The 25,999-nt window shown below is 46.5% G+C and overlaps 1 protein-coding gene across 1 annotated transcript; it reads right to left on the bottom strand.

The window, feature by feature from the left end:
- Nucleotides 1-25,999, bottom strand: MEX3A (mex-3 RNA binding family member A). Its single transcript, XM_061606004.1, has 3 exons — nucleotides 25,591-25,999; nucleotides 25,410-25,521; nucleotides 1-1,157 (listed from the first exon to the last, which is right to left on the bottom strand). The coding sequence occupies exons 1-3, from the start codon at nucleotides 25,978-25,980 to the stop codon at nucleotides 52-54; spliced, it is 1,608 nt and encodes a 535-aa protein (XP_061461988.1). The 5' UTR covers nucleotides 25,981-25,999; the 3' UTR covers nucleotides 1-51.

The raw sequence follows: 25,999 nt of genomic DNA, 5'->3' as shown, positions 1-25,999 counted from the left end.
AACACCCAATCCAGAGCCCTCAATGTTTATTCTCTCTCTCTCTTTCTGTTTTTAAGAAAATATTCTAATGGCCTGAGTGGCTGCTGCATGGCACACGGGGCATTCCGGGTCAGTCCGCTCACAGATCCGCACGGCACACTCCATGCAGAAGAGGTTGTGGCCACAGGGGACCAGAGCCGCTGTCACCTCACTTTCAAAGCACACCATGCACTCCCGGCTGCTGGAGATGGATGTCCGGGTGGCAGCGGAAGCACCCAGTTTGGAAAACCCTTGCAAAGGCTCCCCCTGAGACCTTCTAGGAAGCCCAGAGAGGGTAGGCTCTTGTATAGATGAGGATGGGGAGCGGTGTGAGTTGGGATGAATAGCGCCAGTATTGCTAGATCGTTGCTGCTTGGAGAAAAGGACTGAGACAGGGTTGGTGTTTTCCTGCCCGGCCCACAAAGGAGCACCAGATTCTGGCACCCCGTAATACAGATCTTGTTTGTTGACACCATAGTTAGGGAAGAGGTAACTGTAATTGAAATCATTTTGGTCGTTCAGCCGGGGTGTTTCATAGGCAGGGTCCACAGAGCAGTCGCCAATGCACCCAAGGCTGTTTTGACGGAAGGTAGAGAGAGGCTTGCAGCCAGGGGCGGGAGTATGAACACGCCAGGCCTCTGAGTAACGGTTCTCCATGCCAGAGTCGGGACTGCTGGACAGGAAGTCGTTCTCATTGTTGTATTCTAGGATCTTGCCTGTCCGGACGGCTATATGGGTTTCAATTTCCTCTCGGGCTCGTTCCACGTTGCCTGGGGCCCCTGTGATCTCAAAGACGGGGTCCCGGTCCCGGCTGGGTGTGATGATGTAGGTGTTGGTCTGCTGCTGGATCCGCTTGATGGTGGCTCCTTTGGGTCCCACCACTAAGCCCACCACGCGGTATGGGACCCGAACCCGGATGGTGACTTGTCCCGGCAAGGTGGGGGCACTGCCAAAGGCGGTGCCAGCCTTGTTACGAGAGGCCCGGATCATGGAGAAGTGCTCAGCGGCAGAAATTATTTCCCTCCTCGCCATGGCAACATCCTCCCTCCGCCCAGTCACCATGAAGACAGGCTCTTCACCACGTACTGGAGTCTTGATGTAAGTGTTGGTCTTTGCCCTCAGAGCTTTGATTTTGCAACCTTTAAAGAGAGGGAAGAAACAAAGGAGAAGGATTAGTGACCAGGCCCTATTCTGAAAGGCACTGAGTATGTGTGCAGCATACAGTTTGGAAAAGTTACTTTTTTGAACTACAACTCCCATCAGCCCCAGCCAGCATGGCGCTGGCTGGGGCTGATGGGAGTTGTAGTTCAAAAAAGTAACTTTTCCAAGCTCTGGAAAATCCTCAAAAAGGATATTGCAGAAAGTACAGAAAAGAGTAACCAATAAGATCACGGGAGTGGAGCAACTCCCTTAGAAGTAGTTACATACAATGTTTAGGGCTTTTTAGTTGAGCAAAAAAAGACAACTAATGGGGGACATGACAGAGGTTTATGAAATGATACTGTGTGGGGGGGAAATGGGAATGAGAGAAACATTTATTCTCCTCTCATAACACTAGAATGCAGCGTTGCCCCAAAGAAAATACTTCTTCAGACTGGCAAAAAGTGTGCTAATGACCACTAGTCTGGGTGGCCTTAAACTGAGATATAAGAAGGGCCTATATTGGGTCAGACCAAAGGTCTGTCTATTCCAGCCCATGGGAAGGAGGGCATGAAGGCATCAACCTCTCCCCAGCAAGTAGTATTCAGTGATAGACGGCTTCTGACTTTGGAGGTTCTACAGAGCTCTCATGGGGATGAGGCAAGTTTATGGAAGACAGATCTATCAGTCACCATTCACCATAATAGCTAAATCAGGGGAATGTTTGGCTCTCCAGATATTGCTGAAATGTATACTCCCATCATCCTTGGCCATTGGCTGTGCTGGCTGGGGCACACGTGAATTGTAGTTCAACAACATCTGGAGGGGCAAAGGTTCCACACCTGAGCTAAATCAAACCTCCATGTTCAGCGGCAGTTTGTCTCCAAACAGCAGTTGCTGGGGGAAAAACAGTGGCCTATCTGGTTGTTGTGGGGAACAGGATGCTGGACTAGATGGCCTTTTGGTCCGATCTAGCCAGGCAGTCCTTGGGACAGTGTGGGGTATGTTGGCTCTTTTTTTCTTTAGGTTGCATTTATATCTCCTTTTCTGTGCTAATATTCCATGATTTGTTCCCCCCCCCAATAAAAACCACACACACACTCCTAACAAGAATGATTCCCCCATTAAGTGTGGCCTGGTCGGCTGTCAAGTGCCACAGGGCTCAAAACCAAAAGCCCTGTGGATCAGTGCTAAGGGTGCTTCCACACGTCAGTTTATTGTGGACTCAGCACTGCTCGCAGATCCAAATTTTGTGACAGCATTCACATGAACACAGCGTCCTCATCCAAGTGCAACCCCATATTATTTCCCCATTAAATCCGGATTTACTGTTTCTGTGGAAAATCTGAGATGGAAAAAAAAAGGCAGAAAAAGACTCTGCAGAAACGGTAAATCTTGTTTAACTGGGGGGGAGGGGATACGGGATGGCATTTTGACGACGGTGATGTCATGTGAGTGCAAGCATAAGCAGCGCTTAATCCTCAACAAACTATTGCGCAGAAAGCATTCAAGAGGCAGCTGGACAGGCACCTGTTGGGGATGTGTTAAGTTGGATTCCTGCATTGAGCCGGGAGTTGGACTCAGTGGCCTTATAGGCCCCTCCCAACTCCACGATTCTATGATTCTAAGTCCCTATTTTTAACAAATGCATGGAGGATAACAATGGCTACTAGGGATGAGAGCTAAATAGCTATCCAGTATTGGAGGCAGCGTGTCTCTGCATAACAGTTGCTTGGAATCGCAAGTGGGGAGGGGGCTGCAATGCTAATCTCCTACTTGTGGGCTTCCCAGAAGAGGCATCCGGTTGGATGCTGTGAGAACAGGGTGCTCAGTTAGGTGGGCTTTTGGTCTGATCCAGCGGCCAGGCTCTTTTCCTGTTCTTACACACTTCCAGGAGCTGCTGGCTACAAAGGCAGGCACGGCAGGACCAAATTCCTCCTGAGCCTGCGATGCAGGTGAACCACACCATGGCCTGCTTCACAGATCAAAGGCCAGTGGCTGCCCACCCACAATCTGGGTAACTCGATTTCTGGGGAGCTACTCAGCTGCCTCTTGGGGGGGGGTGTCTCCAGCCTATACTACTGAAGACTGCTTTCTGCTCTTGCCTCCTGGCTGGCTTTTGTGTCCTCTCCGGCTTGTTGTCCCTGGACAGGTCACTCAATCTATGCTGAGCTTCCTGTTTGGGCTACAGCCTTTATCCCTTCCCACCTTTGGCCTCCAGCAGCCTGGCCAGATACTGAAAAGAGCCTTCCCAGAACAGGGGACTGAGTGGTTGCAAATGAGCAGCCCAGCTGTGTTTTTTATTGCATTTTATGATCGTTGTTTTATATCATTTTAATACTGTGTAAGCCACTCTGGGAACCCTATGGGACTGGAGAACAAATCTTTAGAAGCAAACAATTTCTTTGCTTTTGTATTTCACATGGGGCTCTCAGGACCACCCCACAATGGCTAGATTTCTGCTGAGGCATGCTTGGACTGACGGACGGGCCTCAGAGGTCTTTGGGTCAACTCTGTTACTAATGCAAGGTTGAGGAGACACCTCCATCTTGCTGAAGGAGCAGGGGTCCTTGACGGCAGAAAGAAGGCAGAATGATGAACAGAGAGGGATGTCCTGATGAAGAGGCAGCAAGCAGTGGATCCCCACCCTCATCCCCGAGCAAGGCAGGGGCAGCTGGAAATGTATGTGGCTGAAGAACCCCACATAATTGCCAGAGGACACCAGAGACCAGGGAAGATGGAGCTTTGTGGCTCTCCTTGATCAGAGAAAACCAACCCTATTTCCCAGTGGCTGAGGCCAAAAGGGGACTGAGGGCTGTGGCATCTCCTTCTTCATGCCAGGTAATTATTTTATTTCTGCCTCTCTAATCCAAACACTGGAGTCTGTGGCTCTCCAGATGTTGGTGGAATACCACTCCCATTATTCCAGACCATTAGCCGTGCTTGCTGGTGCTGATGGGAGATGGAAGGCCATGGGTTTCCCATCTCTGATGTAATTCCTGCCACAAAGCTCAGTGGGTGTTCCCGGGCTGGTCAGTGTTTCTCAACCTAACCTACCTCACAGGTTGTGAGGAGAATAGATGGGGGTATGAGGTTCTTGTAGAAGGCTGTGATAAAAATACATGTCACCATCATTGAGCCACAGCTCAGGGCAACTAATGAAAAGTTAATCAGTTTTGTAAATAAGTCTGTGAAAGTTTACTAGCCTCTCTGCCTATGCACACAGCATAGCTAAATGGATCTGCCTTCTTAACATTTTCTCTTTCTGGTGACCTGGGTGCAATTCTTAATTTGCCCCAAGTAAATGGCTGCTTCAAGCATGACTATATTTTATAAGAGGTCTGACGAATACTGGTGGAGCAAGTAAAACAAAACAAAGGAACATTATCCATTGGAAATTCAGCGTGACCCCAGAGCAAGAACAAGGAGCCTGCGGCCTTCCAGGCTACCACTTCCATCATGACCATTGGCCAAGCAAGCTGGGCGGATGGGAGATGGGAGTCCAGCAGCAGGATGGAGGGTCACAGCTTCCCCATTCCTGCCCTAGAGATTGAACGTCATCAGAGAAACGAACAAAAATGGGATGTTCCAAGATGAAACACCTTCTTTCTTTCCTCATCTAATTTCAGGGAACCTGCGATAAATCATGCATCCTAAGAAAGACATGAGGTGTGTTTTTAGAAATTCCAGACTAGATGGCAATTACTGGCAAAAAGCCAGTGAGCCCAACTTGCGGCCAGTTTGCACCTTCGATACAAACGCAGTACAGTATAGTTGGGGGGGAGGGGCGAATGCGGCCCCTAACAGACCGATCTCTCTCTCTCTCTCTCACCCACACACTCACTGCACCGAAAGGATCGATTTCATTGGGGCGGGAATCTGCATTGTGAAAACCTGCCGCCCGTCCAGGGCCCATTTAGGAGACAAAACAATGCTGTGACTCCCTGCACTTGCCTTCCTCCCAGATGTGTCCAGCTAAGACAGATAAGGAGGCCTCCCTGATTTAATGGATAGTAGTGGTGGAAGCAGCAGACGAACTAGAGGGAGGAGACGGAGCCTCATGTAAGAGGAAAGGTGAAACAAAGGGGCGATGGAGATGAAGAGACAAAGAAAGGGGGAAGCCCATGCTGGGCACAGATGGAAAGGAAACCGAGGCAAGTCAGAGGCTTTAATTGGGGACAAATGTTGCTGTAAGAGCCTCTCTGGGGAGGGAGCGATGGGGGAGAAAGGGATCTAGGCAGGGTAAAAAGGGGGTGGGGACGCTACAGACCGAAAGGCAAAAGGGACAAGGAGAGCGCAGAGGAGGAAAGGGGGAGGGGACCCAAGGAGCAGACAAAAGGAGTCAGGCAACGGTGAGGGAGCTCTGCGACTGGCCCAGAAACAGGACAAAGGGTGTTGCGGAGGCAAGCAGATGGAGGGAACCCTTGCCTTAAAGTGAGTGGGTGGGAATGCACTCTCACAGGCAGGAAAGAAGTGGCCATCACTGCAGAATCCATTTCGTTCTCCCACCCCCAGCAGGCACAATCTTGAGCAGAAACTGAAGATGAATTCATGTTAGACTCGTTGCACATGGAGAAGTCTAGACAAAGTTTTAACTTTTGCACTAGGGCTTTTTTTTTTTTTAAGCTGGTGGGGCTGGTCTTCTGAATGTCTGCCACCCTGTCATTCATGTGATTTTTGCCATGTCCCAGGAAATTATCTCAAAGTGGAATGAGCAAGGTGGGAAGCAGTCGATTCGACTTGATAGCATGCTTGCCAGAACAAGTTTGCTGTACTAAAAGCTCCCCCCCAGATTGAAAAATTAATCCTTTCCAAAGAATTGCACACTTGCAATGTGGCACATGGTACTAATATAACTGGATTTTTTGTAATGTAAGCATTTCAGAGCTTGTTTTACCCTGCTATGAATTTGGACTGAATTGATGGGATAGGTTTTGCCACCCATTATATCCATTACACACTCAGAATATATCTGCAGTACAGACTTGAACTGATGTAACAGTCATTTTCATGCTCTGAAGTTGAGAGCTTGGGATCTGTGACTTCTCACCAAACTACAATTCCCATAGTTCTTTGGGGTGGGAGGAAGCATGACAGTTGAACTGGTATAAAGCAAATATACGTAGGTGGTGTAGATGTTGTCTCAAGCTCAAGTGGAGCCCAGGGATCTTTCCCCATTTCTAAACAAGAACCTGTTAATTAAAGGCCTCTTCTCAACTCCAGGTACGCTTGAGAAAAACCACCCGTACAGCAAGGATCTCTGATTTCCAGGGTTGCAAAAAGAAAAAACAATTCCAGAGTCATGGAGCATAAAGTGAGAGAAAGTGTGTGTACATGTATGCTATTTGGCCTCCTGACATCTCAAACCACTGTTAAGACTTGGATGATTAGGCCTGGTTCTTGGGGCCAATGGTAAGAGTGCCATGTTAAACACTGGACTGCCGCTATTATGTATTGTGTGTGTGTGATTTTAAAAGCAAAGGGAGGTGAAGGGTGCCACACTTTCTTCCTTGTGTCCTTGCAGACCCTCTTCCCAGGCACTTTTCTGCCAGGGAGCCTAGAGAGAACACTTGTGAAAGGGCTACAGGGGGGGCACACCATAAGAGGGGGGGGTTAATCCTTCTTACATGTGTTCCCCCCTCAAATTTAGATCAGATTCCCTGCTTTCATGTGCTTCGGATAGTGCCAGGTTAGGACCTATGGAACAGCTGCCATCACGTCAAGTTTAGTCCTCACTGAGGTGGTCCAACCTGTGTCTGAGGCTGTACCACTTCAGGCTGCAGTCCATCTAACTTAATGCTCCTCTGGAAAAAAACAAACCTTCCTGCACATTGAAAACTAGCATGTCAGAGAGAAATTGAGGCTAAGTCCCTTCTACTTGAGATAATAGTATTTTTTTTTCTTAAATGCGCAGATGTTTCTTTATTGGCCTTTGGCCTGATTCATCCCGGTCCTTTCTGTATTCTTATCTACAATGTACTTAAGTACTGGGTGCTCCTTTTACACTCAGTCTGACATCAGATCCTCCACCTTTGAGAAGGGGCAGCATCCTGATGAAAGCTATATTCTACAGCAGGCAGGGGCCCTTCAGATGTTGCTGAACTACAACTCCCATCAGCCCCAACAAGCATGGCCAATGGCCAGGGGTGATGGAAACGGTAGTTCAGCAACATCTGGAGGGGCAAATGTTCCCCACAACTGTCTTACAGTATCAGAGGCAATATGATTTTGAATAATAGTTGCTAGGGAACTCAAGTGAGGAGAGTGCTGGTAGGCTTCCCAGAAGAGGCATCCATGATGCTGAACTTTGTTGATTCAGCAGCCAGGCTCTTATGTTCTTATGATCACAAGTCTGTGGATTTCTGGGTGGGCCTGTGGCTCTATGCCACAAGTAAGCCAAGCTTTGTAAATTCATGGGTAGCTTTGCCATAGGAAATATCTTTTAAAATAATCTCATAAGCTCCACACTGTCTCTATCCTGCCCTTTTTTTCATTTTAACTTTTTAATTTTCAAATAGAACAGAATTACAAATGATAAATCACATTAAGAAGATAATGTTGCATCAGTAGTTGCCTATATGACCTTAATCTTTACAGTATAACTCAAATATGAAAATCTGTCCTGCCTTTTAAGGAAGATGGTGGGTCTCTAGAAGTCAAGACTCTCTGTAGATGCATCTTAAGAAGTGCACATAAATGCACTGGTAAATGCACGCACATGAATACAAGCAGACAGTTAGTTATTTTATAACCAGATCAACTGTGAGATTACAAATTCTGATGAACATTCTCAAGTCTTTAAAAATAAAGCCATATGATCAATTTAACGTTCAGCAGGTAGAAATGTGAAATGGGGAGTGGGGCTCTAGTAGTTAGATAGCAAGGAGTGTTATAATTATGCAAGTATTTCCCTGTTTTAACGGGACATGTAGTCTAGACAAGATACAGTATTAAACATCATTGAAACACAGACACACACCAGCCAAAATCAAGATTACAAACTCAGCATCAATAGTAATTAGGGTTGCCAGGTTCATGGCCTGAGACTGATCCTGTATCTTTAGGAGAAGCGAAAGTCAGCCAAGTGCAGGTGTTCTTGCAACACTGTAATGAGAAAAGCCACAAGGTGGAATTCTCCTCCCTCTTCCACAACCTTTAAAGATACAGAGACCTCTTGGTTGCCCGGCCCGGCCTCCAAGAGGTCTTCTGTGTCTTTAAAAGCTGGGCAGGGGGAATTCTACCTTGTGTTTTTTCTCATTACAGTGTTGCAAGAACACCTGCACTTGGCTGACTTTCTCTTCTCCTAAAGATACAGGATCAGGATCAGGCCATGAACCTGGCAACCCTAATAGTAATAGCCAGGAAAGTTTTTTCACAAGATTGATGGAAGAACAAAGGAGATAGCCTACTGGATTTCCCCACGCCATAATGGGCAAGGCCCAGCTGCACACGCCAACCTTCTTTGCTTCTGAAAAGAAAGGAACACAGAACAAGTTCTGCCTGTCAGATCGGGGGGGGAATGGGGGGATACTGTGTGAGATGGAGGTACAAAGATGGAAAGAGGAGAACAAAATCAAACAGAGAGGAGAGAAACAGGGGGACTGCCAGCTTGACAGAGCAATACCTCAAGGTATTCTGCTTTGCGTGCAGAAGTTCTCAGTTCAACTCCCTGGCATCTTCCATTAAACAAATCTTAGGTAATTTGGAAGAGAAATATCTTCTCCTGTGATCTTGGACAGCCACTGCCTATTAGAGGAGTCAGCACTGGACTGGATGGTTCAGTGATCTGATTCCGCAATAGCATTCATATGTTCATAGAAATAAACAGTTTTTGTGTGTGTGGGAATTAGCAGTGGGATCCCACGTTGCAGGTTCGAGTTACAGACGTGTTTCATGACTAGAAAGGCTGAAGATGACTTCTAAAGATTTGATCATCAGTAGGTTCAAAGCAGTTTCTTTAAAATTACTAGCCAATACTGTTTTGTCAAGATGACTTCAATAAATCTCAGGGATATATCCAATCTATAAAATGTAATCAAGATCCTTTTCCTTGGCCAGACAGAAGTGGGTGTCTTGAAAATCTTAACCCTGGCCCGCAACACAGGCTGAATAAAAGTTAGAAAAATTGCTTTCTGAAATAAACAGATATCTAGGCAAGGGGTGGTGGTGGAATCCTATTGTAAAAAATAAAATTGCCAATGACTATGATGAGCTTTCATATATGAGCAGAGGAAGTTATATATACCTACTGTGCTGTTAATACAGTTTTTAAAAAAACAGCAAACTAAACAAAACCTGGAGATTTAAAAAAAGCAGAGAAAAGCATACACTACAGATCACCGGCCAACCACTGGGATATCTCTGACTCACTGCATTGGCAATGTAAACTGTTGTTACATTAAAAACGGCACTGCCAGCAGCAGCAGCAGCAGTGAAGCGCGGATCTTGAACAGATCACAATACGGGAGAAAGTGGGTGTGTCGCTCCCAGGATGGTTGTCTTGGACACGTTTCTGTGTGCTATCAGGAAGAGGAGGGAGAGACAACGGAAGGAGGCTCGGGCAGGTGCAAAAGATAAGGGGAGGGGTCCTGAGCCAAAACCATCCGGTTGTTGAGGGGGGCGGGCAGGGTGAAATTGAATTAACTTCATGACACAATTTCCTACTGCCCTAGATTTCCAGCCAGCTGATTGGCAGAAGCAAGATTTGTTTCAATTTCCTGGAAATTTTCCATGCTAATTTAATGGCTTCTCTTCCTCCCAGCCCCTCTACCCCACCCAGCCCCTTTCTCCATTCTTGCTTGCTGTGTGGTTTTGCTCACATTGCTAAGAGCCACTCAGGTTAGAAATCTATTTTGGCTCTGCTGAAAAACATCCAATGAGTTTGGGCACCTCAGCAGGGATTCCTTTATTTGGCTAACCTCAGTGAAAGTTCTGGAGCAAAGGATCTGATTACCTGGTGAACGTATTGGGGCTGTCTGGACACTGAGATTCTCTACAAGGGCAGCATAGAGTATTAGCTGCAGAATTCACCTTGCTAAGAATTTAAGCAATCTCCCTCTTTCTCTACATTTCTGACCCATTGGGTTATGAGTATTTGCTTCATAGAAAAACACAGAAGGCTGACAAATTGTTGATTAAGATTTTCAGCAGTCAGAGGTTAGGAGCCTTCAGTGTCCTCTATAGCTGCTTCCCATGAGAAGTAGAAGAAAAATGGTCAACAGTAAAACGGTGAAATAAATCATGCAAAATGAATCAAGCTCGTCACTCAGATTTGCATAATTTAGTCAGGATGCAGAATGCAGTTTTTCTTGGTACAGACCTGCAGTTACAGTGGTGCAGAATACATTAAGAAATCTCTCCTTGTGGAATAATCTCAGTGACTCCAAGAAGACTCACTGTTTGTACAACACTGACCAATTCACACGCTGAGCAGGAAAAAACAAAACCCAGGTCTGCCACTGAGTGTTATGTTCATCTGAGAAGTGCGGCAGATCCAGATCTCTGTTGGCTATATCTGTATGATAGCGGTGTTTTCAAACACTGCTTTGTTCCATTCATACTGTAACCCAGGATTGTCAATTTCAAATGTGTTGGGAGGTGAATTCAATCACTGAGCTCAGGTCTTCACACACACCCCCAAATTATCAGTCCCACCTCCCTTTGACCAGTTGCTGTAGTCCAGTTGACAGAAAAGCGACTAATGAGGCTGTTTCCCCCCACAATTTTTTTCTAAAGCTGTAAGGTGAATAGACACCTTTTGTTTTTATTTCTATCCTGCAAAAGAACTCATTTTGTGCTATACTCCACATCTTGTTGGCCTCTGCGCTATAGTGCCTGGACCTGTTCTGGGCTGTGCCCCAGCTTGATTTCAAGAGTTAATCATTCTAAGTTCATAAAACTCTGTAAAGTGAGTCGGGGAGGCAGACCCACGGCCAATTCTGGCATGTTATCTGGGTCCTTAATAGTTTATAGCATCAGTCTTCACCTGGTGGGTTGGGAGGACCCTCAAGTGGGTCACATCCCAGCCTCACATCCCACACCATTACACCACCATGGTTTTCTTTACACTTATTTACTTATTGGTATAAAGATGTTTTGTTTTTTAAGAGGAGGAAGACAATGTGCAAAGGAAAGAGAAGGGGAAAAAACCGCATGTGCACTCACACACAATTATAGACACATAGGGTAGGCACATTATGGCTACTTTTAGTACATCCCATTGAATGCAGTGGCACTCTACTTATTTATTTATTATTTGATTTATAGCCCGCCCTTCCTCCCAGCAGGAGCCCAGGGCAGCAAACAAAAGCACTAAAAACACTTTAAAACATCATAAAAACAGACCTTAAAATACATTTAAACTTGGTTACTTCCAAGTAACCATGCTCTGCCTAGAGTTGCACAGATAGGTCCGATGTGCTGACTCTGTTTTGTTTTCGGTAGGGCAGGCCCAAGAAATCCTGCTGTGTGAGATGAAGAACAAGATGGTGCCCCTTCCCATTCCATGTACAGAAGTAAGCTGGATTGGCAGTTGAATCTTACTTCTTACTGGTGATAGGATATTTATTTTTTTATTTATTGTACTTGTATATGGCCCCATAGCCGAAGCTGTCTGGGCGGTTTACAGCAACTAAAAACATCAAAAACAAATATACAAATTTAAAATATATCTTTTAAAAACAATTTAAAACACAATTTAAAAAATTCAAAACACTTTAAAACACATGCTAAAATGCCTGGGAGGAAAGTCTTGACCTGGCGCCAAAAAGATAACAGTGTTGGCGCCAGGCGCACATTGTCAGGGAGATCATTCCATAATTTGGGGGCCACCACTGAGAAGGCCCTCTCCCTTCTTGCCACCCTCCGAGCTTCCCTCGGAGTAGGCACCCGGAGGAGGGCCTTACATGTTGAGCGTAGTGTGTGGGCGGGTTAGTAACGGGAGAGGCGTTCCATCAGGTATTGTGGTCCCAAGCCATGTAAGCCTTTATGGGAGAGTGCCTTACACGATGCCCGAGGTAGCAGGGCAGATTAAAGGGCCCAGGACAGGCTGTGTGGCAACTGAGAAGTCAAGAAAAACAGCAATGGGCTGCTACTACCCAGCAGAATCTGTCACCTGAGGCAGTTGCCTCACTCTGCCTTATGGTGGGGCTGGTCCTGTTTTTGGCCTACGTTTAAAATATTGTATGCTGTTCACCTGTTAATGTTATGAACAACATGTGTTAAACATAGGCCAAAAACCAGAACCATTAATATAACTGACTGGTAATATTGATTTGACACGTCGTTGTTTTGTGCCTTCAAGTCGATTACAACTTATGGCGGCCTCCAAGAGCATCTGTCATGAACCACCCTGTTCAGATCCTGTGGCTTCCTTTATGGAATCAATCCATCTCTTGTTTGGTCTTCCTCTTTTTCTACTCCCTTCTGTTTTTCCCAGCATTATTGTCTTTTCTAGTGAATCAGGTCTTCTCGTTACGTGTCCAAAGTATAATAACCTCAGTTTCGTCATTTTAACTTCTAATAATAGTTCCGGTTTAATCTGTTCTAACACCCAATTATTAGTCTTTTTCATGGTATGTGCAAAGTTCTCCTCCAATACCAAATTTCAAATTAGTTGATTCTCACCCACTTTTTTCGCTGTCCAGCTTTCACATCCATACATAGAGACTGGGAGTAACATGGCCTGAATGACCCTGACTTTAGTGTTCAGTGATACATCTCTGCATTTGAGGATCTTTTCTAGTTCTCTCAGAGCTGCCCTCCCCAGTGGATATTGTACGGCATTCCTGTACTTTAGTTTTACATTGTTTTATTATGTTTTATTATTTTTGCTTTGGCTATTCTGTTTTATATGTGTGTTTTCAATACATTAATACATTAAACAAAACATTCCAGTTGTGAGTTGAAGGAGGCACCCAGGTCTGAAAAGATGAAAGGCTACTGCCTGTACCAGCCTCAGGAGCTGGCAACGTCTGACAGAGGCCAAGGTGACCCTGCCACCTTTAGTGACTTAGTGGCAGCAGTGGTGAAGAGCCACTGCAGTTGCCCTTGTTCACCTGCTCCAGGTCACTGCGTGGCACAGTGAGGACTGGAACTGCCAGTCTCAAATTTGGCCGCCAAGAAAGAAGGCAGAAAAACTGAACCTGGTTGACTCTGTCTATGCTGCCACCTGGAAGGAGAGACTGGGTGAGCAAACAGCTAACTGAACAGGTCTTACTTCCTCACTGCCGTCTTCGTGGCAAGTGAATCATCAGCTGCAACAAGACCCCAGTACCACCACTAATGGTGTTCTATTGGGCCCCTTCAAGAACCTGGAGCTAGCCTGACCTATTCATTTATAGCATTCTGCTTTCCCATAGTTTCCAGGCCGGAGGCTTGCCGCTCCTAAGCGCGATATGATTTTCTCTTGTCCTTTTTATGAACTTTAAAAAAAAAGGTGGGGCACGAGATGGTAAAGCAGAAAAATACGGGGGGCATGGAAAAAGGTAAAGAGAAGGTGTGAAAATGTAGAAGAGGGCTGCTTTAGAGCGCATGGTGGGGGGGAGGAGCAGGGAGACAAGAGACGCTGATGCTGGGGCATGCAGTTGCAATTGCTGGCCACTCTGCCTCTTTGCATCAGTTTCTTAGTGGGTTCAGTCATTTGAGTAGCATCTGGTAGCGCATGGATCCTAGTTTGGAGACCCTATGTCTGATACCTCTTCTATAACCCGGGGGAAGAGGAGAGCCCTTTTCATACGGCCAAAGTGTACCATTTTTGTGGGGCCTCTGCACTTATACCCAAGTGTACATAGGTTCCTGAATATGTGATCTGGAACCCTCCACTTTCCAGAGAACACGTGTAAAGGAGGCTACATGTGTTTGGGTCAGGGTTGCCAGGTTCATGGCCTGAGACTGATCCTGTATCTTTAGAAGAGAAAGTCAGCCAATCTTTAAAAGGTGTGTAGGGGGAAGGGAGAATTCCACCTTGTGGTTTTTCTCATTACAGTGTTGCAAGAACACTTGCACTTGGCTGACTTTCTCTTCTAAAGATACAGGATCAGTCTCAGGCCATGAACCTGGCAACCCTAGTTTGGGTGCACGTGCATTTTGTTGTTGTTATGTGCCTCCAAGTCGACTACGACTTATGGCGATCCTATGAATCAGCGACCTCCAAGAGCATCTGTCATGAACCACCCTGTTCAGATCTTGTATGTTCAGGTCTGCGGCTTCCTTTATGGAATCAATCCATCTCTTGTTTGGCCTTCCTCTTTTTCTACTCCCTTCTGTTTTCCCCAGCATTATTATCTTTTCTAATGAATCATGTCTTCTCATTATGTGTCCAAAGTATGATAACCTTAGTTTCATCATTTTAGCTTCTAGTGATAGTTCTGGTTTAATTTGTTCTAACACCCAATTATTTGTCTTTTTCACAGTCCATGGTATCTGCAAAGCTCTCCTCCAACACCACCTTTCAAAACACATGGGGAGGTTGGGGTCAGAACCCAAACTAGGGTGATTTCGGTGGCAGCACCTTGGCTATGGAACTCCCTCCCAAGGAAAATAAGGAAATCCTCCCCTTGCTTGCATTCAAGAAACATCTAATACGTCCAGGCTTTTGGCTAATATTATGAGATTTTCACACTAGTTTTAACGACTGTCTGAAGTATGTGCTGTTTTAAATTGTTCTTATGTAATTTTAATATTGTGAGCCGCCCTGGGCTCCCTTTGGGAAGGAAGGGCAGATTATTAATATGAAATATAAGTCCTGACAACCTCCCCCCATGTGTTAATTTGTGAACAAAGGAATGTATGAAAAGGGCCAAGCCCTCAAGGGAAGCTGGTTTGTCTCAACCTTTCTTATACAGACATGCAAGGAAGCCATTAATACCCAGCTCCCAGGAGAGGGTGCTTTGGCCCTTCAGAACTTTCTAGAAGGGACATTTGTGATCCAGCCTCTAATGCTGTGGTGCCTCCACTTGAGGTAAAAATAAAAATATAAGAGGGTCCCAGGACTCTTGTTCTCAAATCCTCTCAGGACACGACTTTATAAAGAACAGGAAGAGTCTTGAATAAAATGCGGGCACGAGGGGGTTGCGGAACTGACTCTGAAAGGGTCAGAGGCATGTATAAATGAAATGGTTTGAGAAAACCAGCTAATGAGGCAAAGGAAATTAAGGGTTGTATTCAATTAAGTTCTGCTCAGAGTAGACATATTGAAATTAATAAACATAAGTTAGTTCTATTAACTTTAATGGGTCTACTCTGAGCAGGATTAGCACTGAATATCACTCATAGTCCCATCCCATGATGGCAGAGACCTAGATGAAGCTGAGGAGGCTCACTAGTTCGCCCTCAGAATTCCCTGTCAGGATCTCCTCTTAGAGTTGATTCACACATTACAATCCTATGAGTTTATTTTTTGGGGTATGCTTTTCTGCCAAGGCAGTTTATACATTTCAACAATTAAAACACACATATGGTGCAAAATGCACAGCAACAGAGTACTCTGGCTGACTGATGGCACAAGCTCCCCGGCCTGGCCGGCATTCCTTATTTCCACCTTCCCTCAGGACACACAGGTCTTCGGTTGCCCCAGGGAAGGTGAAGGAAGGGCTGTCCCAACGGTCCTCTCAGGCCACTGATGGTCCTGTCTGAAGCTGACAGCATCTGCTCCCTAGCCTGGCCTTCTTCGTTTCTCCTGGCCCCACATGCGTTATTCACACGTTGCTTCGGGAGTGGGGCCACACTGTTAAGACCCACCTCCTACATGGACCTTTAGTGTGGCGGCACCTACCCTGTGGAATTCCCTCCCTTTGAATATTAGGCGGGCGCCATCTCTGCTATCTTTTCCGCGCCTTTTGAAGACTTTCCTCTTTCAACAAGCCTTTTAAGTGGAGACCTTATCCCAGTCTGCATCTGTGTCAGAATTGTTTAATATGGGTTTTTTTACCCTTTTTTAAAGTTGTTTTTTTAAAAAATGTTTTTAATGCTGTTTTGTTTTGATGTATTTTAAGATCTGTTTTTATGATGTTTTAAAGTGTTTTCGTGCTTTGCTTGCCGCCCTGGGCTCCTGCTGGGAGGAAAGGCGGGATACAAATAAAATAAAATAAATAAATAAACACACAGCACCTGTTTCTTGCAAGAACCACAGATTGCACTCAGTAAAGCAACCCCAACGGGTGAGCCCAGTCTGCACAACTGGAATGGCCACACAACTCCTAGGTTGTACATTGGGGGTGGGGCTAAAAGTGCAGCCCCCCTCCTGACTCAACATGCCATTGTCCTACATGCAAGTAACATGCGCATAGGGCTGTAGGTGGGTTGGAAGTGGCTCGATGTTATTCACACTTCCACCCCACTTAACACTTGTCTCCTATCAATGATATTTTAAGTCTGGGGTCCCCAATCTGGCGCCTTGTGGCCACGATACCCTCAGACAACCTCTTTGGTGCCCTCTCCCAATTTTATTTAAAAATTTAGTCTCTTTGGCTTCTTTGTTATGTGTGTGTACGGGGGGTTGCCTACTTTTTTGTTGATGTTATTTATTTTGTGGCGGGTGTCCGTCCTTTGGTGTAGGACTTCGGAGCATCCCCAGTTTTTCTTCTGTTAAATTGATATTTTGTGGTGCCCATGAGTTTCCAAATGTGTACCCAGACCCATAAAGGTTGGGCCCCCTATTTTAAATGTATGTACATTTGACAAACGTAAATTGTCCATGTGACAAACCCAGGTTTGCAAACCTAAGTGTCAGATACTTAGGCCTGCTTCACACATTCAGGTATATCACTCATACTTGATTAGTGAAAGCTTGAAGTCTGGCAGCTTAATGTGTAAAATCACAAGTATTCTTTGAAGATGGTGTGATGTGAAATGGAGGTGCTGCCTGTGACGACGCATTCAAACATGCATGCCATCAAGGTCACATGTGAACTGTCCCATATACTCATTCAGTAACTATAACTGGTGGCAGCTCTCTGTTGAATATACTTTCAATGGCAAGTTGGGAGTTGCTGCTTCATAATATGAACAGCCCTCCAGAATTCTCCTCAAGATGTGGAGAATGGGCCTCACAACTGGCTCTCAGGTGCGAATCAGAGAATATGGCAAAAATTTACATGTGAGGAAATCTTGGATGTTCACCTAAAAATAATAATGTCTGAAGTAGTCATAGGGAAACGTTTTGGCTCCAGGGACCACATCTTTGTCTGACCCCATCCTGTGGGCCAACTTTATTTATTTATTACATTTATACCCCACCTTTTTTTTTTCATGAAACTCAAGGTGGCTTTCCCAGGCGGTGGTTTCCAGGCGGTCTCCCATCCAGGCACTGACCAGACCTGACCCTGCTTAGCTTCAGCAGGGAGCTGGCTTTATGTGCCTTCAGACCACAGCCTGGGACCAACTTTGACAAGTGAATGGGGAAACTCACCTGTCAATCACATGTGGCCTTAAGATGCCACTTGATAAAATGCCTTGTATGTGTTTCCCAAGGTTGGGAACCACAGCGCAAAGGCATGTTGACAGCACTATGCTTTGCAAGCCACCCCTACTGATCCTTTCAACCTCCAACACTAGTGTTTGAAAACATCCGTGCAGGAAGGCTTGCAAAGCCCGCCTGAACAGCATGAAGGGAGAAGGAGTTTCATCAAATCGAAATTGCTTCCTCCTCCTTGAGCAAGGCACGTCCTGCTGCCCATCATGGTGGTTGGGAGCACACTTTGGTCCACCAAAGGAGCAACCAGGAGCCCACTTTTAGGTCATGGTTGTTCCTTTGAAGCCCCACCCCTACCTGTCCCATACCTGACATCATGTATGATGCCAAATGCAGGGCAGATGGGCATGGCTTCCTCCAAATGGCCTTGTGTGTCAGATGGGGAGGCCTGGTGGGCCACGTCTAGCCTGCAGAGCAGAGATTCTCCACCCCTGCCCCAGAGCTATCAGGTTATCTTGTCCAGTCCTTACCCTGATACTTGTGATCCCATATAGCAGCACTGGAGAACTCTTTTTGTAGCCTGAGAGCTGCATTCCTTTCTGGGGGCAATACACGAGTCAGTGGTGGGCAGGGTCAATGCCAAAGTGGGTGGAGCAACAAATGCAAACGAAAACACTAAGGAGGGTGTGATGCAAGGCCAGTGAGGTGTGTGGCCTGCAGATAGGGGGCGTGGGATGGGGATTGTGAATGGAGAGTCCTGAGAGCCCTAGGGGCCACACATGGCCCCAAGGCCTGAGTTTCTCCACCCCGTCATATACCTACAGAATCCTGAATTGAGGTTTGTCCAACCATTTCTCATGAACATTGCTTAAATTTTTAGAAAAATAGACCTTGGGGATTCACATTTGCCTGTAAACATCTCCCACTGATTTGGAAGACCCCCCTTCTCCCAATTCCTCATGCACAAGGACTCTGTGACTACTTGCTGTTGAAGGAAATGCATTCTGCACCTTCTCGATGCACTGGCATCAATTCTTATTACATGCATTCCAGACTTTTGGCACTGCAAAGAAAGCCATGTCTGAACCAAAGGCACAAAAGTAAGCCACATTTGTGAGCCTTTCTAGACAATGTCCTCCAGCACGGAAAGGTGAGGAAGATTACTAGAACTGGTTACTTTTTCTCTCCCACTCTCTACAGCAGCCTTCACCAAGCTGGTGCCCTCCAATTGTTTTGGAATTAAGACTAAAACTCCCATCAGCCTCAGTGCACCCCCCCCAAATAGCACCAGGGGAGTACCACTCAACTAGTTGTAAGAGTTGCTATATAGCCAAGAAAAGATACCTGAAACACTTTGCAAATACTAAGTATCATTCTAAAAGAAAACACATGATTGTGTTGTAATCATGAAATCTAGAAACATTGCTATTTGTTCAGCTCAGTTCTCTTTATGTTACTCAGAAGTAAGGCCCACTGTATTCAGTGGGGATTGTCCTGGGATGTCCTCTGGTTTTGTGCTAGACGGGAGCAAATTATGTGACTTGTGGCACAACACAGCTAAACTGTTATTTCAATGCCATACTACACAACTGCTGAATAGGTGGCTCCTGTTATACTTGGCCTGTGGCACATAAACCACTTGTAGGGTTACTGAGTATGACAAAAGGTAAGACCAAACCACAGTGACCTTGGCTAAAGTATCATCAGCAAACTGGCATGCTCCACCCATCATGCTATACAGAGAAAACAGGGTTTCTGCTCACAGTGGGGTGGGGTATAGTGCTACCCACCTTCACCCACAATGCTAAGGGGCACAACTGTATCAATCACAAGATTTCTGTCAAAAATGAGTGTAGCTATGGCTTCCCACATAGTTCCACCCACTTTGGCTGAAAAATTCTACCTATATTACGTGACACTATCATCGCATAATTAATCCCTTGGCTCTAACTAAAGGCCTCTTGCATTCCAAGTCAAACATCTCATGATGGCTCCAACAGTCCTTGCCTTTGAAAAAAAAGTGAAGTCCTTCTTTGCCTGTTCTTGAGGTACCTGATCTTATATAATGTTCAAGATGATCTATGCGTTCAGAAAGATCATGTGATAAAGTCCTAGGAGAGCTCTACTACTTCATAATGCAAGGGGAATTTCATGACTGAATGGTTGCACATATAAAGACAACCCTCCCTGTCTGTAGCAAAGCAGAATGTCAAGAAGAAGGCAGGGTCAAAACCTTTTTCCTTTATGTACTAGATTTCCACAGGGAGGAATGTTTACATGAAATCGCACTCGTGATTCACAACCTTCATTCTGAAGTGACACAGGGCTTTAGCACATGATTCTCCTAAGATGCTGTTCAGCCCTTAAAACGCCACCTTCAGTCTTACGTTTCATCACTAGTTTTAAGCCCAACCTATTGTATTGTGTACTGCCTTCAAGTCGATCCTGACTTATGGCGACCCTACGAATAGGGTTTTCATGGTAAGCGGTATTCAGAGGTGGTTTACCATTGCCTTCCTCTGAGGCTGAGAGGCAGTGACTGGCCCAAGGTCACCCAGTGAGCTTCATGGCTGTGTGGGGAATCAAACCCTAGTCTCCTAGGTCGTAGTCCAGCACCTTAACCGTTACACCACACTGGCTCTAAGCCCAACCTAGAGCCCCATTATCCATCCATCAAGTCCATGCAGACAACTATGGAATTGTTTTTTCTTTGGAGAATGCCTGAGCGTTTTCCCCAAAGCATTGTAAAGCCTTCTTGTTCAGAGGTCTGAACCTTCTCAATGGTAGTTGACTAGATATTTTGGTAAATTTAACCTGTTTCTACATAGATTTGCTTTTGGTATATTTTTTATTTCATTTTTTATCTTGCATAACATTTTTCTTATGTACTATTCCCTGCCCACGAACTGTTGAGATGGAGCAGGGTGGAGATCAAAACGTATAATTAAAGAATTAATAATTAAATAAAGTGCCCTTGGCAGATGCCTGCACTCAGGATATGAACTTATCTTGCGTCCTTTATAAAATCCTGTTACTTGAAGGGCCAGGTTGTTTTGCTCCACAACAATTAAGTCAAGAGCATACAAGCAGCTCTTTTTAAAACAGTTTCCATGGAGGGTGCATAGGCCTCAAGCGCAACTCTGTTTTGCATGGTGTTTTCTGCACAAAACCGGACCCTCGCTTGTGCACCTCTCCCAAAATACTGGAAGGGGGAATTGCAGTTTTGCACACTAAAAACTGCCACACTGATTTGAACTTGAATTTCATTTTTACATTTAGGGATGGAGGGCTCCTTGACTTTTATTCCTGTAGCCTAGGATGTGGGGATGGAAATCAACCCCATTGTCAATGTACTTTAAAGGGCATTAGGGAAGGTAAATCAGTGGGTATTTATGCTGCTGATGAGAAATGGTCTTTAACAATGTCACTGAGTTGTCGCCTTTAACATATATGACAAACCATCTAATCTAATAAACAAACAAGCAAACCCTCTCAATACTGGATCTTTTAACAATCTGTGCTTTGATTTATGAATAAAGCTACTTAAACCAAAGCAAACCCATGATTTATTTATTTATTTGATTTCTATCCCGCCCTTCCTCCCAGTAGGAGATTATACTTGACCTGTATTAAGGCAGGCCATTCATATTGAGCAAGCGGAATGTTTGTATTTTTATTCCCCAATGAATTTTTTTTAGAATAGCCCCCCATCTTCTGCCTGAACTTGGTCATGCCTCAATTCTGCTTTCTCCCCCACTCCCAGGTTCTTCTCAATCAAAGAGTCCAAGCCAGCAGCTGGAAATTGTCTGTTCTGTGGCAAAATTACTGTAATGCGCTCTACGTAGGGCTGCCCTTGAAGACAGTTCGGAAACTTCAGCTGGTGCAGAACGCAGCTGCCAGATTATTGACGAGGACCAGTCGGTCTTCGCATATAACACCTGTCCTGGCGCGTCTGCACTGGCTACCTATTTGCTTCCGGGCGAGATTCAAGGTGCTGGTTTTGACCTATAAAGCCTTACACGGCGTGGGACCTCAATACCTTGTGGAACGCCGCTCTCGCTATGAACCTACCCGCTCACTTCGTTCAGAATCTAAGGCCCTCCTCCGGGTACCAACCCATCGGGAAGCCCGGAGGGTGGTTACGAGATCTAGGGCCTTTTCTGTGGTGGCCCCTGAGTTGTGGAACAGCCTCCCCGAAGAGGTACGCCTGGCGCCTACACTTCCATCTTTTCGGCGCCAGGTAAAGACCTTTTTATGCTCCCAGGCATTTTAATCTTCTTAATCTTTTTTAATCTTTTAATCTGTATTTTTAATTTTTGTAGTATTTATTTTGTTTTTGCTGTGCTTTTTGTTGTTTGTTTGTATATATTTTTGTATTTTATTATGATATATTGTATTTTATTTTGTTTGTTCACCACCCTGAGAGCTATTTTGCTAAGGGCGGTATATAAATTGAAATAATAAATAAATAAATAAATAAAATGCAAAATGGAAGTGTTTCATGGTAGCAAAACAAGACACTGCTATTGTGTTCTCTGGGGTAACCCTGCTGACCCACACTCTGTAGGCGAAAGAGGTGTGTGTTATTGGGACTGTGTACAGCAGTGCGCTTGTGGTGTCTGCCTTTGGCAAAACTGATTGGTCAGATTTTCCAAAGATACCCAATCGCAGGCCCCATGAAGAACAATGGGGCTGGGAACCCCTTCTTTGTGAAGGGATGTGGCGGAGTCCTTTCCAGAGCCAGCCTTCAGGACCCAAGCCTTTAAGCAATGCAGACACCACAACTTCTATCCCAGGCCTTGTCAATTCCAAAAACAATCCCACTCCATGGGAAATAAATTAAACAAATCGATTTGAGTAGTACTGATGCATGGGGACTAAGGATCTGCCTTGTACATATTTATCAGGATTCTAAACCATGGGAGGAAATCTACCGCTCCTCTTGAGGAAAAGCCATTTGTTTCCACCAGCCTTTTCTCAGTGCGCTGCTATACACCATGAACATAACCCCTTTGCCTATAGAATGTGGGTCAGCAGGGTTACCTTGGGGAACACAATAGCATTATCTTGTTTTGCAGTTATGCAAGCATTCCGTTTTGGATGTGGATTAGAAGGCAATTTTATTTATTTTTTTAAAAAAAACAACCTCCCCCTTTCCACACACCCCTCCAAGAGCCCAGTGTAATTAAACAAAGAGAGGCCTGTCTTTCGCTGCAATGCACCTCGTGGGAGTTCTTTCCCTGCACCACCAGTGTGGAGCACCTGGGCAAAACAGGACTTGTGTTAGTCTGTCGATGTGGACAATACACAAGGTGGAAAAGAGGTAGTGGCACGCACACCCCCTTCATGTGCTGCTCCATGCAACCTTTTTTCCCCTCTTTGTGGAGGTTGTGAATGAACTCTAACTGACTTTGGGAACAGAGGAAAGGTTTTGTTCGGCTTTCTTTTTCTTTTTCCCAGGGGTTGGCAGTGATGGCTTTACAGCCAGGTCAATGCTGATGCATAGTCTCAGAAAGATGTTGCTCCCCTGGGTCTGTGGGGGTGCAGAGAGGGTAATCCCTATGCTGCAGGAGCACAGCTGGTGGGCCCCAAACCCCCTAACAGTTTGCTTCCGTTGCAGGAGGAAGACCTGCCATCGCCAGTCCCATTGTTCTAATAACATGCTTCTGATTTTCACGGTGAATCATCCTGATTTCACTCCTCTACCCTGATAGTCTTGCCCCCTCTGCCACATAATTCACAACTGGATCGTAGGATTTGAAACCCAGTTTCCTTTCTTCCCTCCCAAAAGGCACAATGAAACTCCCCCTTATGTGGTAACCTATGAATTGGGAGTTGCAACCACATCTCCAGGGGTGATAAGACACATGCATGGGGAGTGTTGCTGTTGCTGCTATTATTAACAACAACAACAACATGAACCACCCAATGTGGTAACCCTCTCATTTTTAATCAAGGCACACTTGTGTGGATGGAGAAAATTAGGGAGTGGGGACAGATAATTTCTTGGCCATCTTCCTCCTGGGATATGGAGAGGACTTAACTTATATGTGGGGTGTATTTAATTATTTTTAAGGCTCTCAGCTGTTGTCTATCATGCAGCAAGGACACCAAAGGATTTCGCTAAAAAAAGCCACAGGAAATAAAAGCATGCATAAATAAAGAGAAAAGGGGAATTTAAAAAGCCAAATTGTCATCTCCACCCACCCCCTGCCACCCCCTACCTCATGGTTTTATAACAAGTTCCACTTTAATTAATTGCGTTTTGTATCCTTTATAGGCTCCAAGCCCTCCCCTCCTTTCTGCGCACAAACACAGGCACGGCACGCACCCCCCTGCGCACTAGCCACTGTTACAGTCCAGAGGAGAACCACACCCCCTTTTGCTTCCAGAAATGCACCCAACAAAAGAGGGGATTTTCTCAGCCTTTCCTGCAATCACCCTAGCACCGGCCCATGGAAAAGAGTGAGTGCACCAAATCTTCAAGACTAAGGCTGTAATATTTGCAAGACCAGAGAAACACCATATAGATCTGGATGCAATTAAAAGTAACCAGCATGTTTCCACAGTCTTAGGGCACTTTAGAGTTTGCATTTCCATTTAATGAAATATACATGTATAAACAGAGAGGGTGAGAGAGAGCACACATATAGAGAGAGCAACTTTCTGCCATTTCCCGTCCTATAAAATTATTTTATTTATTTTTCAGCTTAGTGGGATTCTATCACTGATCCCTTTACTTCTACAGTGCATGGTGTGGCTACTAAAATGTGTGGATTTGTGACCTTTTCTTAAAAGATATGCACTGCCTTCCTGGTAGGGAATGATGCCTGATGGAGAAGGACGCCCCCCCCTCCCTATTTCCACCCCCTGCAGTAGCCATTATTCATCTTAAGTGTTGGATGAGAAATTTAGCAAGTGGCTCTGGAAGTGATTTATAAAACGGCAAAGGTAGCTACGAAATGTCTGTGGGTGTGTGCAGTGGGTGTGTGAAAGACTTTAACTTTGAATGCTGGCTTCATTCATGGGCCCTTCTTCCAATGCAGGTCAACTGTTAAGGATTTTTTAAAGCATTTCCGTGGAGGTTTTGTGAGGCTAGAAAAGAAGGCAAGCTGAACTTTTTTGTGGGGGGAGAGACAGATAGTGGGTGCAGGAAAGGAGGGAGAAAGGGCGATGCAAAGAAAGTCTGAAAGAAACAGGAGTAGGGGGAAGGAGATGGGGGTACAGCAGGAGAAGCTGCAGGGCCAGAGAGAAAGAAGAAAGGGGGCAGGGCAAAACACCAGCGCAGTGGGGGAGAGCCGGGGCAGAAGTGGGGTGCCGGGATGGAGGTTCTCAGAAAACAGGATTCTGGAAAGGGAGAATCGCTGGGAGAGACGGGGCGGGGGCCAGAAAAACAAGCGTAGCGACGGTGGCGACGACAGCAGAAGACTTATTAGAAGCACAAAGAAAAGGAGCGGGGAGGGGGCGAACATCAGCGGAGGGGGAGACCGGTGGGGCTTGGGACAAAGGAAGGAAGGAAGAAAGAAAGATGGAAGGAAGGAGAAAGGAAAGATAGATGGCCAGAGGGGGAAGAGTAGAGCGAGCGAGCGAAAGGAGAGGAGAGGGGGGGAGTGGCACTTGACAAAGGCTGAACAGCAGAGAGAGAGAGAGGGAAGGGATCCCCGCCCGGCATCGCGCCCGCCCTGCCAAGAAGCCAGCCGGCGGAGCGGCCGGCCGGGAAGCGGTGTGGGCGCGGAGCCGCGCGCCTCGGCGCAGACAATGGGCAGCGCGGGTCGGCCCCCACTGCAGTCCCGTCCGTCCGTGGGCGTGCGGGTGGGTGGTGGAGTCGCGCGGCGCTCACCTTGCCTGCCCACGATCTCGGCCACGTGCTCGGAGCTGGGCACCGGGACGCACTCGGTGGTGTTGGAGCTGCTCTTGAGGCGCAGCTCGGCTTCTTTGTACAGGACGCAGAGCTTGCCGGCCTCGGCGGCGCCGGTCGGAGGCGCGGGCGGCGGCGGGAGCGGCGGCGGCGGCGGGATCACGGCCGCCGCCGCGGAGCCTTTGGGAGCCGCCTGCGACGGGGGCGGCTGCTGCTGGGCTGAAGCTGGCGGCGGCGGCGGAGGAGGAGGCGGTGGTGGCGGCGGCGGCAGGGGCGCTTGCGGCGGCGGCGGCTGCGGCGGCGGGGGCTGCGCCGGCTGGTTGCTGCTGCTGTCCTCCGGCCCGCCGCCGCCGCCGCCCCCCAAGGCCGAGGCGGAGGGCGCGGCGGCGGCCGAGGGCTCCCCCAAGCCCAGCAGGCAGAGCTGGTCCAGGGCCAGCTGCAGCGCCCGGTCGTCCTCCAGCAGCGCCCTGTCTTTGCTGCTCCCCGGGAAGCAGCCCAGATCCCCGAAGCCCCCGTTCCTTTCCATTATCCCTGACACTACCAGGCTAGGCATGGCTAACAAAGGCTGGGGA

Source organism: Rhineura floridana, chromosome 22 (genome assembly GCF_030035675.1).
Source record: "Rhineura floridana isolate rRhiFlo1 chromosome 22, rRhiFlo1.hap2, whole genome shotgun sequence".
NCBI classification, from domain to species: domain Eukaryota; kingdom Metazoa; phylum Chordata; class Lepidosauria; order Squamata; family Rhineuridae; genus Rhineura; species Rhineura floridana.
Note: the sequence above shows the minus strand (reverse complement) of the source record. Positions and strands in the feature narration are given on the sequence as shown.